Consider the following 13,164-nt stretch of genomic DNA (forward strand, 5'->3'; position numbering starts at 1 on the left):
TGTAGCCGCTGCATGCCACCTCTCGGGGTTCCACACCCCATCCTCAAGGTGGGCCTTTAGAAATATACTAGGCCAGGCCTGCGCGAAGGGGGAATCGCGCAAGGCCAGCAGGACCGTCCTAGGGTACATTTCCGAGACAATGTTCTTAAGTCCAGCAGCGGAGATTCAGTGCAGCAGAGGGGGTGATGGAAACAAGGTCCCAGATCTTCACCCGGCACAAGCCGGGCCAGGGCCAGGCCACGCCACAAGTCCCCCCGGTTAAACCCCAGTCCGGTCAGGCCGCCAGGTCCCAGATCTTCCCCCGGCCTAAACGCCAAGGCCGCCAAGGCCGCTGAAAAGGCCCACCAAGGCCGCCAGAAAGGGCCGCTGGAAAGGCCCACCAAGATCGCCGGAGAAGGCCATCGAGGCCAGGCGGGCCGCCGAGAGGGCCGCCGAGGCCGCCAGGGTAACCCACGAAGAGGCCGCCGAAGCCACCGGAAAGGGCCACCGGAAAAAGGCGTCGCGGCCGCCGGCGGAGGCCACTGGAGAGGGCCATCGAGGCTGCCGGAAAGGGCCGCTGAAGAGGGCCGCCGAGGCCACCGGAAGGCTGCCGAGGCCGAAAAGGCCGTCCAGACCGCTGAAAAGGGCCGCCGAGACCACCGGAGGGGGCCGCCTAAAAGGGTCGCCAAGGCCGCTGGAAGAGGCCGCCGAAGGCCCCCGGAGGGGGCCACCCAAGAGGGTCGCCAGGGCCGCTGGAAAGGGCCGCCGGGCCGTCGGAGAGAATCGCTGAGGCCACCGGAGAGGGCCGCCAAAAAGGGCCGCCAAGGCCGCCAGGCCGCTGGAAAGGGCCGCCGAGGAGAACCACTGAGGCCGCCGGAGAGGGCCGCTGGAGGGGGCCGCTGAAGCCCCCGGGAAGGCCGCTGGAACGGGCCGCTAAAAGGCCGTTGGGGAGGGCCACCGGAGCCACCGGAGAGGGTCGCTGGAGAGGGCCACCGAGGCCTCCGAAGAGAGCCTCCGGGGCCGAGTGGGTCGCCGAAGACGCCGAGGAGGCCGCCGAGGGGCCGCCGCGGCCGGAAAAGACCGGGAAGGCCAGCCGGACACATACCCGGTCAGTGTGGTGTCCCCGCGTCCCCACGTCTCCTCGCGTCCCGAATTCCAATCCCGGGAGGAAGGGTCACCCAGGGAAGGGTCTCCGGACCTCCGGGGACCTCCAAAACTCCCATCTGCTGTTTCTTTCAAGCTCCGCTACTACGGAGCTACCCGGAGCCACCCGCCATCTTCAGGCATGCGCAGAATCTATTCAGGCGCCTTATATATTCAGACAACTTCTCACCCCTCTTCTGATACATATGTTCTAACCGGAACAGTAAACTAGATACCGTCTCAACTGACCCAAACTCATCCTGCAACAAGGAGAGGTAGTCACGCACAGTAAACTGTCCCCGACCCAATGTTAGACTCCTAATGGCCTCTGCAGCAGGGCCCTTTAAACNCTTCACACTCTCGCTTGCCTCCGTCTCAGATATCCTCCCACGGAGGAAGCAATAAAACTTCACTCTATCTAGCCTCTATTTAAAATACCCTTGATAGAAAAATAAAATAAGCTTCCAGACCTTCTCTTCTCAACTCCAACCAACCCCGGCCTTCTCCTTTTCTTCCCTTTTCTATCCTTCCTCCTTCCACTCACGCCAGTCACACCCAAGCCAACTGCAGCTGTCCCAATCTTCCCCTTCCCAGTCAAGCTCCTGCAAGCACTCTCAGGCAGTCCCCGCTACACAAGGATTCTTTACTATTGACTCCACTTCAAAAATGTGTTTAAAGATTGATAGCCATGAAGCCATGAGATCAGGAAGCAAAGGCTATTAGGGATTAAACTCAGTCATTACTATCTCCTGGGTGGGGGAATGTGTGCTCCAGAGAATTTTCATCATTTCCAAATGGGGCTGAGATCTTTGAAACAGATTAATTTTGAAAGATACAGATAAGGGACTGATCTCTTAAATAGGGAATTTGTAGGGGGAAAAAAATAGGGAATTTGTTGCTCATTGAGTCTCTGATAGCAAACTAGCATTCGTTACTGGATTCTAAGGAGCACCAGTCTCATATGAGAAGCTAGGAGTAACGAGGGGAAGAACATGCTTAGTGGTTCTTAGCCCAGTAAAAACCTTAAGAATTGAGACTGAGAAAAAGATGTTGCATTAAAGCTGAAAGATACGTTTCCACTAAATTTAGTGTTAGGTGGACAATTCTTCATTAATTAATTAATGTCATTTACATAGTTGCCCATCTCACCCAAGTGACTTTGGACAGCTGACAAAATTAGAACTGAGAACCCCTCCAAACATAACCACCCCCTCAGGGTCCAAGGAGAAATGATTAGCCAGAGCAGCAGAGCCCATCCCCACCCTGACCCAAAGGCCTAGGGCAGGGGTGTCAATCTGCCGGCCCACGGGCCAGATCTGTCATGCCAAAACCACGCCCACCCCATTGCCGGCAATGGATAAAAAAGTCGAGATATGTCTCGACATGTCATGTGACATTGCAAGTTTGACACCCCTGGCCTGGGGGAACAGCCATTGCGGCCATCTTAATTTCTGGGCCGATGCCGTTCTAACAAGAAGACATTGTTTAATAAAAGATACCTGGAGCATTCATGCGATTTCAGAAATGTAAAGTAGAAATGGGGTAAGATTCCTTCCGTTCTTCCAGGGGCCTTTATTTATTTTGTTCATCATGCATGGAAGAGGACTACTTTGGTTCTCTGTATGAATCCAAGTGCAATTCTGCAACCTTCTTTATCCCAAAACCTGGAAAAGTGGCTCAAAGATGCAGGAAGTGTTATTTATCTGTGTTACCTGAAGTAGTTTTGTACACTACTGAGACTTCCAAGTAGGAAAATGTATTTAATGGACCAAACATTTCACACACATGCTATTCTTTCTGGGGGGGAAAGTGGAATAATTTATTGTTTATTTTCCCTGTATTTTCTTGGTCTTCAGCCACCATTTGATGGAGAGGATGAGGATGAGCTCTTCCAATCGATTATGGAACATACAGTATCCTATCCTAAATCTCTTTCACGAGAGGCTGTCTCCATCTGCAAAGGAGTGAGTCTTGATTCAGAACCTAGGCACACCTAGGTGGAAGGGGCTCCTTATCATATTTCCTGAGACAACATGAAAGATTGTACCTTGTCATCCTTCCCAGGTAGTCCAGAAAAGAAACACGACCAGTTCAGCCAATTCTACTTCATTGTAAGGCTACATTAACGGAACCTCACAAGTTTGAAAGTACAAATCTCATACTGTCTCTTTTACCATCTGATAAGTTAGGGAGGTTCTTTTCTGGGTCCCTTTCTCTTCCTGTTATGCAGCTGCAGGCTACGTCCCCTCTTATCTGATAGTTCCCTAGGCAGCTTCTCTTCTGGCTCCTGTGTCCCAAGGTCGTTCTCACATATCATTACATATCTAATGCTACAAGAAACATTTCTAAGATGTACGATTTTGCAGGGAAGGGTCAGTTGATACAGGATTCCCCTTTGGTTTTGAGATGTATTGAACTTCAGTTCGAATACTTCTCAGCATCATGTCCAACACATCTGGGCTATATTGAGGAATGCTGAACTGATGGATTGCCTTCTAAAGAAATCTGGCCTTTGACATTTATATGGATTTGTTCCCTGCTTGGTTTTAAAAACCAAAAAGCAATCTGAGCTTACATTGAAGACTGGGGGCAGGGGACATTGATAGGGGAAAATCACTATGTTTGGAAACAATGTAAGTATTTATTTCATCTCTTTTTCCCATGGGTGTGCCTCTGCTTCCGTGGGCAAATATGGGAACCCCTTTTTTGCTTATTTCAGTGTCTCCTCCTGTTTTGCTAAGTGTCAGGGCAAGTATCAGATGCTCAGGCAGTTGGTTCTTTTGGATCCAGAGACAATAAGCACACCAATGAATAAAGGGATTTTTAAGCTTTATTATTAGCCCAAGCAAACAGATTTAAAAGCACAACATAAAAAGCATACATACCAAGCAAGCTGATACCCAAATCTCTTACAAGCTGCCAGGGACTCCTGAATAATGATAGCAGAGATGTTCTAAGGGTGGCCAATTCCCACAGTACGCAATGCTAAGGTCTGTGCCAAAGCTCCCAGCAAAAAAAACGATAACACCAAAGGGTTTTTTTTTTTAACCAAAACCTGCCCCCATGACTTCATGGCCCTGCTAGGGTGATGAGACTGCAGGACTTGATCTTGACTGTGTGGCACATCACTCTGGGATGGGAATTAAAAATCGGAGGCTTTCACTGTAAGAAAAGCTTTGTAGCTTGGTGAAGAATCTCCCTTCCTTTTCCTTTATTCAGTAGCAAGAGTAAAAAAAACAAACAGGTTAGCTCACAATGAATTCTAAACTAGACTTTTCTTAATATGAAGGATAAATCAAAATACGTCACTCAACTCCTTGAAATAACAGTGGTCTTCCGCATTGCCATTATATCTCCCAATCTGGTACTTTAATTAACGTAAAAATGCAGTGTTAGCAAAGTTCTCTCTGTCCCCTAGTTCTTGACCAAACATCCGCTGAAGCGCCTGGGGTCAGGACCAGAAGGGGAACGGGATATTCGGGAGCATGGATTTTTCCGCTGGATGGACTGGGAGAAACTGGAACAGTTGGAAATTGCTCCACCTTTCACACCCAAGCCCGTGAGTAGCTGCTGGTTGCCAAATGACAGGCTCATCAATTATTCCCCAAGCAGAGTTTATATTATTTTGTTCTCTGCAATGTTTTCAAGAATAGAAAAATATGAGAGGAATCACAAAGGAAAGTTATGCAGATAGTCCTCAACGTATGACCGTGGGTGGGATCAGAATTTCCATGGCTAAGCAAGGCAGGCGTCAAGTGAAGTTGTACTTTGATTTTATGACCTTTTTTGCCACCATTGTTATGTGAATAACTGCAGTTATTAAGTGAATCCCGAGGTCATTAAACAAATCCAGCTTTCCTCGTTGACTTTGCTTGTTGGAAACTGTTTGGGAAGATTGCAAATGGCAAATTGTATTTGCAAAATATAAATACATGCCAGGTGCCAAATGCTCAGATTTTGATCACATAACCATGTGGAGGCTGCAGTGGTTGTAAGTATGAGGACCGGCTGTAAGTCACTTTTTTCAGTGCCGTTGTAACTTTGAACAATTGCTAAACAAATGGTTGTAAGTTGAGGAATATATGAATTCATATGGTTCTGGACAAAAAACTCTTTGCAGAAGCTTGTTTGTTTTTTCCTTCCTCAGAATCTTAAGTGTAAAATTCAGAATGTGTGTTCACCATTAATTTCATAAATATCATTTAGGTCAGGGATCCTCAACCTTGGCAACTTTAAGACTTGTGGACTTCAACTCCCAGAATTCCTCGGCCAGCAAAGCATGAAGTTGCCAAGATTGAAGACCCCTGATTTAGGTAGTTTAAGCGGTAGCTAGTAAATGAGGAAAGAAATGTTTGTACTAACAGACTGAAAAATAACTTTCTCCTCAGCTTCTTCCCTCAATATCTCTTCTGTCCTTTTCTTTTTCTACGTCTGCTCTAGTGTGGCCGGAGTGGCGAAAACTTTGACAAGTTCTTTACACGGGCACCACCAGCGCTGACACCCCCAGACCAGCTGGTCCTGGCAAGCCTCGATCAGAGTGAATTCCAAGGATTTACTTACATCAACCCTGACTTCGTGCATCCATCCATGTTGCAGCAGGGAAGCCTCTCCCCAACCAGCATGCCTCTTTCCCCAACCGGCATGCCTCTCTCCCCAGCAGGAATGATCCCTTCTCCTACTTCCCTAGTGTGAGAATGATCCGTAATCACCCAACATCCCCACGTTAAACCTTGGCTGTTGGACTCTGTTCTTAAGAGCACGAGTCCAAGTTGAAACCCAATCCTAACTCTGATCTCCAGAAATATTTTGTTAATTGCATTCTCTGGTGTGTTGCTTCCCTCTTTCTTTCCTTCCCTTAGGTGCAATCAAACTGATGAGGTTGGGAATGAGAAAGCACACACACACACACACACACACACACATGGACACAAATTCTCAGACCAGAGTTCCCCAACCTTTCCGGCTTTGTGGACCAGCAGGAGCAAGGGGAGAGGGAATGGTTCTGTATGAGTGGGGGGCAGGCACCCACTGCTCGCGCAAGTGGGGATGCAGGCGCGCTCGCTTGCCATTTCTGCAGCCTGGTTCCAAATGGCTCAAGGCCTGGTGGTGGGCCATAGCTCAGGGGTTGGGGATCTCTGACTCAGATGAATACACATGAACACACACACACACACCACACACAATATATATTTAGGTAAATGAATATAGATATATAGCTACATCAAGGGAAAGAATGTTTTAGAGCTTGGATAAGAGAGAAATTCTTATTACAATTAACTTTTGGCGAGTCCTGAAATTTGATCAAGGTTGTCCTCTCACATATCAGACTACTGATGCAAGGAATTTTATAAAAATCGTTTCTGCCTTGTAATCTTTCCACAGGAGTTCAGCTTCTCTGTGTCTTTTGTGATGGTCCTTCAAATGATGTATGTAGGAGATCATGATTTGACTGAAAATGAATGAATGAAAGAGTAGAAGACTGGTTCTAGTAACATCCTTCTAATTTCCCCCAGGTAGTTAGGGTACTAGATGACTCATCTGGTTAGAAATGGTTAAACCATTTACCAATTACCCAGCTAATTTTATGCCATGCATACGTTTTGTAAAAATAAGTGGCCAAAGGGTAACGGCTGTATTTTGTGAGAGGGGTATTGTGAAATTTAACTTGAAGCTATTCAGACTATACCTTCTGCTCTTATTTCAGGACTGTAAAATGGATGCCAAGCTTTAGAAAATATCCTGATCAATAATGCAACAAAATGACAGCTACATAGTAAAATGTAGTTGTGCAGTGAAAACAGAGATCTAAATATGAAGCGCACATTGAATCACTTAACTCTGCCTGCGATTTGGGCTCTAGAACGGGAATGCTGTGGCATGCATTTATTAAATTAGAGAAATCCACATTTAACAGAACCACCATAAACCTGGATATGTAATTAATGGAGAAAGAGCAATCTCAGAATGCTACATTTACATAGAAAGTGTTGGGGGAAGAGAGCTTACTCTTTAGTTGCTACTATTGTAGTATGTAGAGGAGATATTTCTTCACAGGCTTAAAACATTGAGTTTCCTGCACTTTTCCTTCAGATGTGTCAAAACTGTAGTTTCAGAAATCCCAATTTTAGCACATTTGCAGGATGCCAAGTTGGAAAACCCCATCTCAGAGGATATCTAGTTTACATTAAGTGATTCTGAGTTACTCCCTTGAAATACTTTTTTAAATTGGGAAGCTATCAAGGAAGAAAGATTGCCTCCTCTCTCCATTAATTAATGGTTCAAATAATTTCTGATATTCATTTCAGTTAATATCCATTTGCAAATTATAATCTTCCGCTTCACCTCCATGGTGCTTTTCCTAGTCTTATCTGCTACAGTGGAATATTATAATACTTGATGTATTTGTCTTCTTAAAACCTTGATTCCTTGCACCTCACACATTGTTATTAGACTTTCCTTCCCAAAATCCTGTGAAAACCTCACCAGTTCTCCCTCCTAGGCATCGCATCAGTGTTTCTCAACCTTGGCAGCATTAAGATATGAGGACTTCAATTCCTAGAATTCCCTATCCAACATGGCAGGCTAGGGAATTCTGGAAGTTGAAGTCCATACTTCTTAAAGTTGCCAAAGTTGAGATATGCTGCATCACATTGTATGTGGCACAACCTCCTGGCCCTTTGAGTCTTAATTTCCCCAACATTAACACCTTCCTCTAAAATGGCTTCCCCTCACCAACTCAACAGTTGTAAATAAAAACTTGAAAGAGCAATGATGGTGGCAAATTTGGTAAGACTTTGGGTAAAAGATGTGTCTTCTTCCACAGAACAGCATGTTGAGATAAAAGCTTTGTCTTCTCTTTCACGCATTAACTATTATATAATGAATTTATTTATATGTACATAACAAATATGTGTACCTTCCATGTTTCCATCTTTCTAAAGGGACATCCATCTCTTCCAAGCTACACCTGACTGTCTTTTTACAGCTTTAAAACCGAGGTATGGTAAACTGAGATCTTACTCTCTATTCTGAGAGCATCACTAATGACTGGAATGTAAACATCCCCTCATGATTCTTCCCAATTACTTTTTTGGTGCAGAAAAAAAACCCACATCTTGGTATTTATTTAGCTGATGATAGAACTCCACTGGAAAGTAAAATTTTCCTGCCGTAGCCTGTGTCAGCTACTGAATTGTTGTGAGATGGTGCATTGAAAGTGCAATGTTTATTCACACTCTTGAAGTGTTTACTCATATGAATTTGTGCTACAGATGAATGAGAACTGAATTTAGTTGGCAGGTGGGGTGAGGTAAAAGGGTGACTTATTCTGCTGACAGCAGGACGTATTTTAGGAAAGACGAAATATTGACATGTTAATCCCTCTCATGCTCAAGAAGCAGTTTCTTGCTGTTTTTTCTCTCCTTTACATTGGTCGAAACTCTTATCACTTGGTAGCAACCTTCTCCATACTGATCTACAATTTCGTGCCCCTCTCTTCTTCCTTACTGCTGATTGAGGAAAAATGTTGCAGACCAATAACAACTGAAGCTTGGTAGACTTTCATGTTCTCCCTCTCTGGCAGACAGAACATTTTTAAAATATATAGAAATCCAATATATTGAGCTAGTGAGTAGAAGGGTAGGGAGAATTCCCAAGCTTTATATAATATATCAGTCCTAGAATTGCAAAGCAAGATAGATATAGATGGAGATGCCAAAATATAGAGCTGCCAGGGGCATTGATGCCTATTTACATCGTAGGCCAATAATGTTACAGAAAAGCAGAGCGATTTGCACAAGTATCTAACGTAGCCCATAGGGAGAGCAGAAGGTTGTAGAATCCAGAGTTCTGAGTTTATGAGCAGTGAACAAGGTCTATAGAGCCGAGGTGGGAAACATACCATAACCTCTTTATGACCTGTGGACTTCAATTGGTTGGCTCAGTTGCTGGCTCAGGAATTCTGGGAGTTGAAGTCCACAGGTCATAAAGGGGCCATAATTCCTCAGCCCTGCTCTACAGGGTGCCAATTTGTTCTTTCCCAAATATTTCTATAGTTCTTTCCTTCAACCCTAACAATGCATAAGTCTTCCATCAGTTTCCTGCCTCATTTTTTTCTCTCTGCTAATTACCCTGCTTCCCCCCACTATCACCAATTTGGGGATAATCAGACACCCACGATTCCTACCTTCTCTTTGGCTTGTGATTCTCTGTAGCCAGTATCATAATCGAATGGACTCACCTATGCATTTCAACATAAAAGATATTTATCCAATCCTCAGCTTGTGTTTGTTTTTCTGTCAATTAGCTCGGGTACAGATTTTGGGTGGTGGCTGATAATGGGATTCCTGACATGCATTTTGAAATGTGCTTCCTAGATGGAAAAACCCCTTAAATTCAGAGAACATTACTTTTAAGCAGTGGCTTCAGTTGGATAATTTTAGACTGCATACTTAAAGGGCTTGCAGGAATTCTGCTCTTTGGATGGCAACAACCATTTTTCTTGGCTGCTAATGCTTGCAGTAGAACATTAAGCATAGAGAGGGCGCTTCTACAAGCTGCCTCTGCACCGTTCCCAAATCAGAGCCTGACCTCTGGGATGCCGTAATGTCTCTGCTTAGCAACTGGGCCCATTTATTTCCAGATCAGCAGTCATGCCTCCAAATTCACAGTGAGTTTAGTTTTCCAGCTGAAATGTTAGAGCTCTGCAGAGCTGGTGGGTAGGTGGTTTTTTTTCATTGGCAGGAGCTCTGAGAAAAGAATGAGGCCGTGGCACCTTTCCTGACTATGGCAGTGGATTTTGACAAGTGAACACACTGTATATGCAGAGGGGCATTAGCTGGGTAGTTTTTATTGTCATTACTGTTTTAACTCCACTGGTCACCTGGAAGAAGCTGGTTGGCTTGATGCAGTAGAAAGTTGGTCTCTGACAGAAGGCCACCTGAAGAGACTAGAAGCATTTGAAATGTGGATTTACAGGTGGCTGTTACGTATAAGCTGGGCTGACAAGATCAGAAATGAGGAGGTGATAAGCCGCCTGGGAAAGCCAAGGGAAATCCTCAAAACAGTTAAAAAATGAAAGAATACTTCGGACATGTGATGCGACACCCAGAAAAATAGGGCATACTCCATTTAATCCTCCAGGGAAAGATTGAAGGCAAACGAGGTCCAGGCAGAAGAAGAATACCATGGCTTCAAAATCTAAGGGACTGATTTGAACAAAACTCAGCAGCACTTTTTCGTGCGGCTGCTAATAAAAACAGGATCAACAACATGATTGCCAACATCCGATAACAGATATGGCACAAGAAGAAGTGTTTTTCAAACTTGGCAACTTTAAGATGTGTGGACTTCAAGTCCCAAAATTCATGCTGGCTGGGGAATTCTGGGAGTTGAAGTCCATCCAGAATTTACGTTGCCAAGTGAGACAGTTAAGGGAGCTTTGTCCCATTTTACAAACTTTCTTGCCACATTTGTTAAGTGACTCACTGCAGTTGTTAAATTAGTAACATGATTGTTAAGTGAGTCTGGCTTCCCTCACTGACTTTGCTTGTCAGAAGGTCTCAAAAGGTGATCACATGACCCCGGGACACTGCGACCATCATAAATATGAACCAGTTTCCAGGCATCTCATTTTTGATCATGTGATCACGGCGATGCTGCAGTGGTCATGCGAAACAGCCATAAGTCACTTTTTTCAGTGCTGTTGTAACTTTGAATTGTCACATAATGAAGGACTACCTGTATTTTTCTTAAAAGTTTCTGCTTTTAAAATAGAAGCCACCCACAGCCTAAACAAATGGCTGTAAGTCGAGGACTACCTGGGTTGGATTTTCATGGCTGCTGGTGGGGGAGACAATTATATTTTGGAAATTATATCTTGGAAGTCTTGGAAATTATTCTGACAGAGTGATGAACCACCATCTTCATAGAGGCTGAAGTGCAGGGCTTTTTATCTTTTTGAGTAAAAATACATAGTTCGCATTAGGAATGGAATTCTTTCCTACCTGGAACAGATGTAATTAGGACTTATGAACACTAGAGGGCACTGCAGGATAAAAAGCAGTATCCCCCCTCCTTTTTTTGGGGGGGGGAGAATTCCTTCTGGGTCTTTCCACCTCTGGAACAACCAGCTTTCAGAACAGCTGTGTAACAGAACAAATAGGTGAGGATTTTCCTCAATTCTGGAAAGACTGAATTTCTAGCATTTGTACAAAGTAATGTAACCATACCTGGTACAAGAATAGCTGGGGGAGAGAACATAGCTCTTTTCAAGAATTGCTCTCAAACATTTATATATTTATGTATTGTGGATTCCGATCTTGGCTTGGAAGGGTCAGGAAATTGAAGAAAGTAAAACAACAAACACAGCTGACAAAAAGAGCTAAGGAAGATTTATGATCCTAGGTTATGTTGGCCACCACGTGTTCTATTGTGCTAGGACAGTGGTTCTCAACCTTCCTAATGCCGCGACCCTTTAATACAGTTCCTCATGTTGTGGTGACCCCCAACCCCCCATCCAGCTGGCCAGGGAGGGGGGACAGGAAGGCCGCTCCGCTGGCTCCGCCCAGCCTGGTTGGAGAAGCGCCCAGGCGGGGAGAGGGAGAGGGAGAGAGAGAGAACCAAGAGGGCGACAGCGCCGGCAGAGCTTAGTTCAGCCTCCTCCGCGGAAAGGGCCGTGAAGCAGTGCAGCCTCCCTTAGGACAGGGGTAGGCAACCCAAAACACTCAAAGAGCCACTTGGACACGTTTCCCACCAAAAACAAAACACTGGGAGCCGCAAAACCCTTTTGATATCTAAAATGAAGATAACACTGCATATATCCTTTTTTACCTTTAATGAATGTATGTATGTATGTATGTATGTATGTATGTGTGTGTGTGTATATATATATAAAATAAAGGTAAACAAGGATATATGCAGTGTTATCTTCATTTTAGATGTCAAAACGGTCTCTCTCTCTGTCTCTCTTTCCTCTCTTTCCTTTCTCTTTCCTCTTTCCCCTCCCTCTTTCATCTCTCTCTCTCTTTCCTCTCCCTCTCTCTCTTTCTCTCTTTTTTCTCTTTCCCTCTCTCTCTCTTTCCTCTCTCTTTCTCTTTCTCTTTTCCTCTCTCTCTCTCTCTCTCTCTCTCTCTCTCTCTCTCTCTCTCTCTCTCTTATGGCAGCATCGTTGGGAGTCCCCACTGCCCCCGGCCTGGCCTCCACCGCATCCTCAGCCGAATGGGCAGGGAGGGGGAGCAGGACAGGAGCTGAGGTGGGGGCTGGTGCCACGTGGCCCCTGCCAGCCCCTCTGCCAGCCTGGCTGCTCCCCCCCAGGCACCCCTCTTGTCCCGGTGCCCGGGGGGCACCAGAAGGAAGAAGGAAAGGAGGAGGGTGAGGAAACCGCTGTCGCCGCCCCAGCTGGGATTCCATGCTGCCCGGCCTCGCCCTCCGCCCATCTGATGGAGCCACGGTGGGGGCTGGTGCCACGCGGCCCCTGCCAGCCCCTCCACCAGCCTGGCTGCTCCCCCCAGGCACCCCTCTTGTCCCTGCGCCCACCCAAGCCACCTGGGGGGCAGCAGGAGGAAGAAGGGTAGGAGGAAGAGGAGGGCAAGGAGATAGAGGAGTGATGTCTCAGTTCCTAAGACCATCGGAAATATGTGTTTTCCGATGGTCTTAGGCGACCCCTGTGAAAGGGTTGTTCGACCCCCAAAGGGGTCCCGACCCACAGGTTGAGAACCACTGTGCTAGGAGATGTTGAACCAGCGTGTGAGGATTTGAGATTCAAGTATGCCCATAACTCCCATCTCTTTACAATTTGAGCATTTGATGCTGTTCATCTTCTGAATCCTTCCACCGCAGCCATAACTATAAGAGTAAAGTTGAGAAGAGAAACGAGAGAGTTGTAGAGTTCTGTAGAATTGTGTCGTTGGGCCTCTTCACCCAACCAGGTTGCTTATCCTTTGATGAGGCAATATGAAAATTTCCACCCAGTGTGCAGATTTTTGCAAACTATTTGGACAGGTATTTGGGAGTACAATTATATGTTGCGTCACTGTGTGAAAA

At 45.7% G+C, this 13,164-nt stretch overlaps 1 protein-coding gene across 1 annotated transcript in view; it reads left to right on the forward strand.

Annotated features, from left to right (window-relative positions):
• LOC107282442 (protein kinase C gamma type) overlaps positions 1-5,814 on the forward strand; it is a 47,561-nt gene extending 41,747 nt beyond the window's left edge. The window contains exons 16-18 of the mRNA XM_015810220.1: positions 2,979-3,086; positions 4,541-4,681; positions 5,563-5,814. Of these exons, the coding sequence (XP_015665706.1) occupies positions 2,979-3,086; positions 4,541-4,681; positions 5,563-5,814 (501 nt within the window). The remainder of the gene's footprint in view (positions 1-2,978; positions 3,087-4,540; positions 4,682-5,562) is intronic.
• Positions 5,815-13,164: the final 7,350 nt, after the last annotated feature.

The sequence above is a fragment of the Protobothrops mucrosquamatus genome, unplaced genomic scaffold (assembly GCF_001527695.2).
Source record: "Protobothrops mucrosquamatus isolate PMUCROS unplaced genomic scaffold, P.Mucros_1.0 scaffold8, whole genome shotgun sequence".
Classification (NCBI taxonomy): Eukaryota; Metazoa; Chordata; class Lepidosauria; order Squamata; family Viperidae; genus Protobothrops; species Protobothrops mucrosquamatus.